The following is a 3,648-nucleotide window of genomic DNA, read 5'->3' as shown; positions in this document are numbered from 1 at the left end:
ATTTATTTGGATAAACCTACTAAACCTTTCAAAATTAAAAATATCTTCATTTTTCACTAATTATTGATCCCTAATAAACTTGTTATTGGGAGGCAATAATATGATTATTGGGGGGCAATAATATGGTTACTGGGTATTATTATGGGGCAATAAATTCAAACCGGTCACTAGTCCAGTAGCCGGATTCTAGATTCCGGTGACCGGTCGCTGGAGTCCGTCACCGGAGTCCCCGGCCGGCCACTGGTCACCGGAGTCCGGCAAGGTCTCCGATGACTTCTCTCACTAAGTGACAAAGAAGGAGAGGGCAAAATTGTCCCAAAAATAAATAAAAAAGAATAAAAAAATACTTAATTGAGTATTAGGGAAATAATCTCTTAGAGTGTTTGGGTAAGTGGGCAATTTTTAAGCTAAAATTGGGTAAATGATCATTTCCCCGGCCCTAAAAATATAACTCTTTATGGTGATAGTAAACTACATACAACTCCATACGTTAATTTGTGCAGTGATAAACTATCGCAATAGTACATACTGTATACTGTACATTGATGCATTGTAGATTCCAATAGTACATTGATAAACTTTCAATTTTATCTTTTTTAACTCTCTAGTTCGTTGTCTTTTTGTTGTTGGCCAGAGATGATCTTAACATGCTGGCTAGTTGTATGCAAAAAGGGCCAATGTTTTCATGTTATAGTTGGGAACTTGGGATGGCCTGCAAAATAGTTGAAGTGGGACTTCAGTTTTTGAGAGAGATTATTCAGAGCACCGCCGTGCACTTGCACCAACATAAATGAATGGTTAGATTGCATTAAATACACTTTTTGTTTATTAAAAATAAAGTTGATAATAAATATCAAGGGTTGAGATTATTTTATAAGGGTTGGGTCACTTGCACCGTCGGTGCATAGAATAATTTCCAAGTTTGTGATGAAATGGTAGGTGGTCTCATACTTAATCCAATCCTCCAGACCAGAAGAGAGACATATGAAATCTACTTTTAACTTGGCAACAATTAAATTCCAATCTGGTTGATCAGAAATCTTTTTGGACCTCTAACCCAGTGCTCATCCCACTCCCAACTCACTTGAGCCAAAATCAAAATGGCAAAATAACAAGAGGGGAACTTATTCTAAAACCAGAAAATAGGATGCAGGCAGTAGTGCTGAAAAGAATTAAATCATCAAAACTTTGCATAGTCAATAAATGGACTAAAAAGCCGGTTGAAACATATAAATTTGAATCCATTAAGTTGAATCCACTGTTCCTTGCTCATGAAGTTGTGATGTTTACATCCATCATCAACTTGCCCCCACAAACTTCAATACAGCAAGATAAAGGCCCTGCTCATCGAAATAGTCAGTTAATTCAAAAAAATGTTCTGCTGCAACTTCCTTTAGAGTACTCTTCTCAGGCAAGTCAGAAGTTATAACATCTGGATATTGTTGTCGTTGTTTCTCTAAAACATCTCTTCCTTGGGGATGGCTGATAACCAGTCTTGCACCTAAACAAGAAACAGAAAAACTCAGAACTATGAGTTGTCAAAGAATGCAGCAGCCAATGCTAGAATTCCGTCTCCAAACTTTTCTTTTCTTTACTTCTGTATTTCTAATATGAAACTCACAATGTTTGGTTTTAGATAGAAAAATACACATATTAAGAGAATATATGACCTCACTAAGTCATCTAACAAAAGATAGTACTCCAAGGCAATAAATAACACTTCATTAAGAATCAGTAAAATAGCACATGACATCTATGCAAAGAAATATTGATCAAATTATGAAAATCACCTGGAGAAAAACATTTTGCAACTGCTCCAAACACCTGTCCTAGGTTAAAGGGCACGGCTGGAAGGAAATAGAGAAACACAACATCTAAAGGAGCCCACTTATCAGGTACATATATCAATTCTCCTTGCCAACACTTAACCTTGTCATATTTTTCTTTAATGCCGGCCAACACAAAAAGTGAATCATGGACAACAAGCAACAGACTGCATGGTGATGATTCCACCAATTGATCCACAAATGCTTCAGAACCAACTGAAACCATAACCCTAGATGTTTCTTGAATCTCTCCTGTGGATATTATGCGATCAACCTTTAGCCTATCTTCTTCAGAACTGAAATTATCTGAATCAAGAAATGACCAATCTTTCTCAGCAAAATCTTCAAAGTTGATTACAGACACCACTCCTTCAGTAACTACTCCTTCATTTGATGGAACTGTAGCACCAACAGGTGATAAGCGAGCACGCAAAGAATGATGTGAAAGAAAGGGAAATGAAAGAGAAAGAGGAGAGATGTAGGTGTTCCGATGACAGACACGGTTGGTTAGAATGCATTGGGGTTGTTTTTGAAGACAAGGTAAGAGAAACTGGCAGCTAGGTAACGGAAAGAAAACAGAATTCATTGCAAAGAACTACTGAAATCCCTTTTCGGATGCTTATGGTATGAAATGAGCAAGTTCAGCAGCTTAATTCTTGATAACGAAAAAAAGAATTGGAAATATTTCTAGCAATATTTCCAAAGCAATTTCACATCAACTTGTTATCACAACCTCCTGCACATATCTTTCATATTAGAGCCCCTGTATACAAGGAAAGCAAAAGAAAAATGCATTGTCAATACTTCAAGTGATAGCCAAAGATTCAATTATTCAAGTTCAAAACTACCCATCAACTTAGTTTCAAACAGTCTCAAACTAAAGACCCATGTGCTGAGTATCATCTCAATGAATTGGAATCCTATTGCAGCAATTACCAGGTTTTCATTTGTTTAAAGCTTCAAAATTTAAGTAAAAAAGTGAACATAGGACTCAAAGCTAACAACTTTCTCCAACTTTTCTCTCCATTCTCCAACAATTAATATAAACAATGAATGAGCAAGAACAAGAGTTTCAAAACATGTAAAGGAAAAGACGGGAGTAGAAAATTGAAAGTTGGAATCTTTAAGCTGAAGAAACCTACTTGAAGCTCGACGGCGCGAAAGCCCTAACTTTATGAGTTCGATTCCTGTCGGCTGTCGCTGTAATTCCCAATTCTAAACTTTGGGGTTGCTCCTCTCTGCTTTACTACCAGAAACCGGCTACTGTAAACTTGGGAAATTGATTAGAAATGAGATAATGGCTTAAACATATATTATATTTCTCCGACTTCCTACGTGAACTCCAATCATATTCGGTGAAAATATTCAAGGCAATTTACTTAAGCAAATTTACATGTTTTTGGGTAACTAAACACTATAAAAAAAAACGTATTTGTTCAAAATTATTTAGTTTTTTTTTTTTTGAGAATAAGATCATGAAGCAAAGTTACATAACACGGGAATGACCGGTGGTGGATAAGAATTCCCCACTCTCCTCCCTAAAACCTAAACTAGTTACGGGTCCGTCACTATAAATGACTTCCATGAGTTGAAAGGGCCCAACCCCTAACCACCTATACCGCCCAACGACTCGGGCTACCGAGAATCCCGAGAATATCGATACCACCTCATAGACAACCGCTAAAACAACCAACGCCCTCTTCCACACCGTGTCCCAAAGATGCCAGACCACGTGCAAGGATCGCTCGTCAGCACATTGACCATAAGATAAAACCGACAATAAACCAATTCGTCCCCAGGAAAAACACCACATCCATGGCAC

At 37.4% G+C, this 3,648-nt stretch overlaps 1 protein-coding gene across 1 annotated transcript; it reads right to left on the bottom strand.

Annotated features, from left to right (window-relative positions):
* Positions 1–1,204: 1,204 nt before the first annotated feature.
* Positions 1,205–3,127, bottom strand: LOC133721399 (uncharacterized). The gene is made up of 3 exons (XM_062148001.1): positions 2,969–3,127; positions 1,791–2,589; positions 1,205–1,501 (listed from the first exon to the last, which is right to left on the bottom strand). The coding sequence occupies exons 2-3, from the start codon at positions 2,410–2,412 to the stop codon at positions 1,299–1,301; spliced, it is 825 nt and encodes a 274-aa protein (XP_062003985.1). The 5' UTR covers positions 2,413–2,589; positions 2,969–3,127; the 3' UTR covers positions 1,205–1,298.
* Positions 3,128–3,648: the final 521 nt, after the last annotated feature.

The sequence above is a fragment of the Rosa rugosa genome, chromosome 7 (genome assembly GCF_958449725.1).
Source record: "Rosa rugosa chromosome 7, drRosRugo1.1, whole genome shotgun sequence".
NCBI lineage: Eukaryota > Viridiplantae > Streptophyta > Magnoliopsida > Rosales > Rosaceae > Rosa > Rosa rugosa.
Note: the sequence above shows the minus strand (reverse complement) of the source record. Positions and strands in the feature narration are given on the sequence as shown.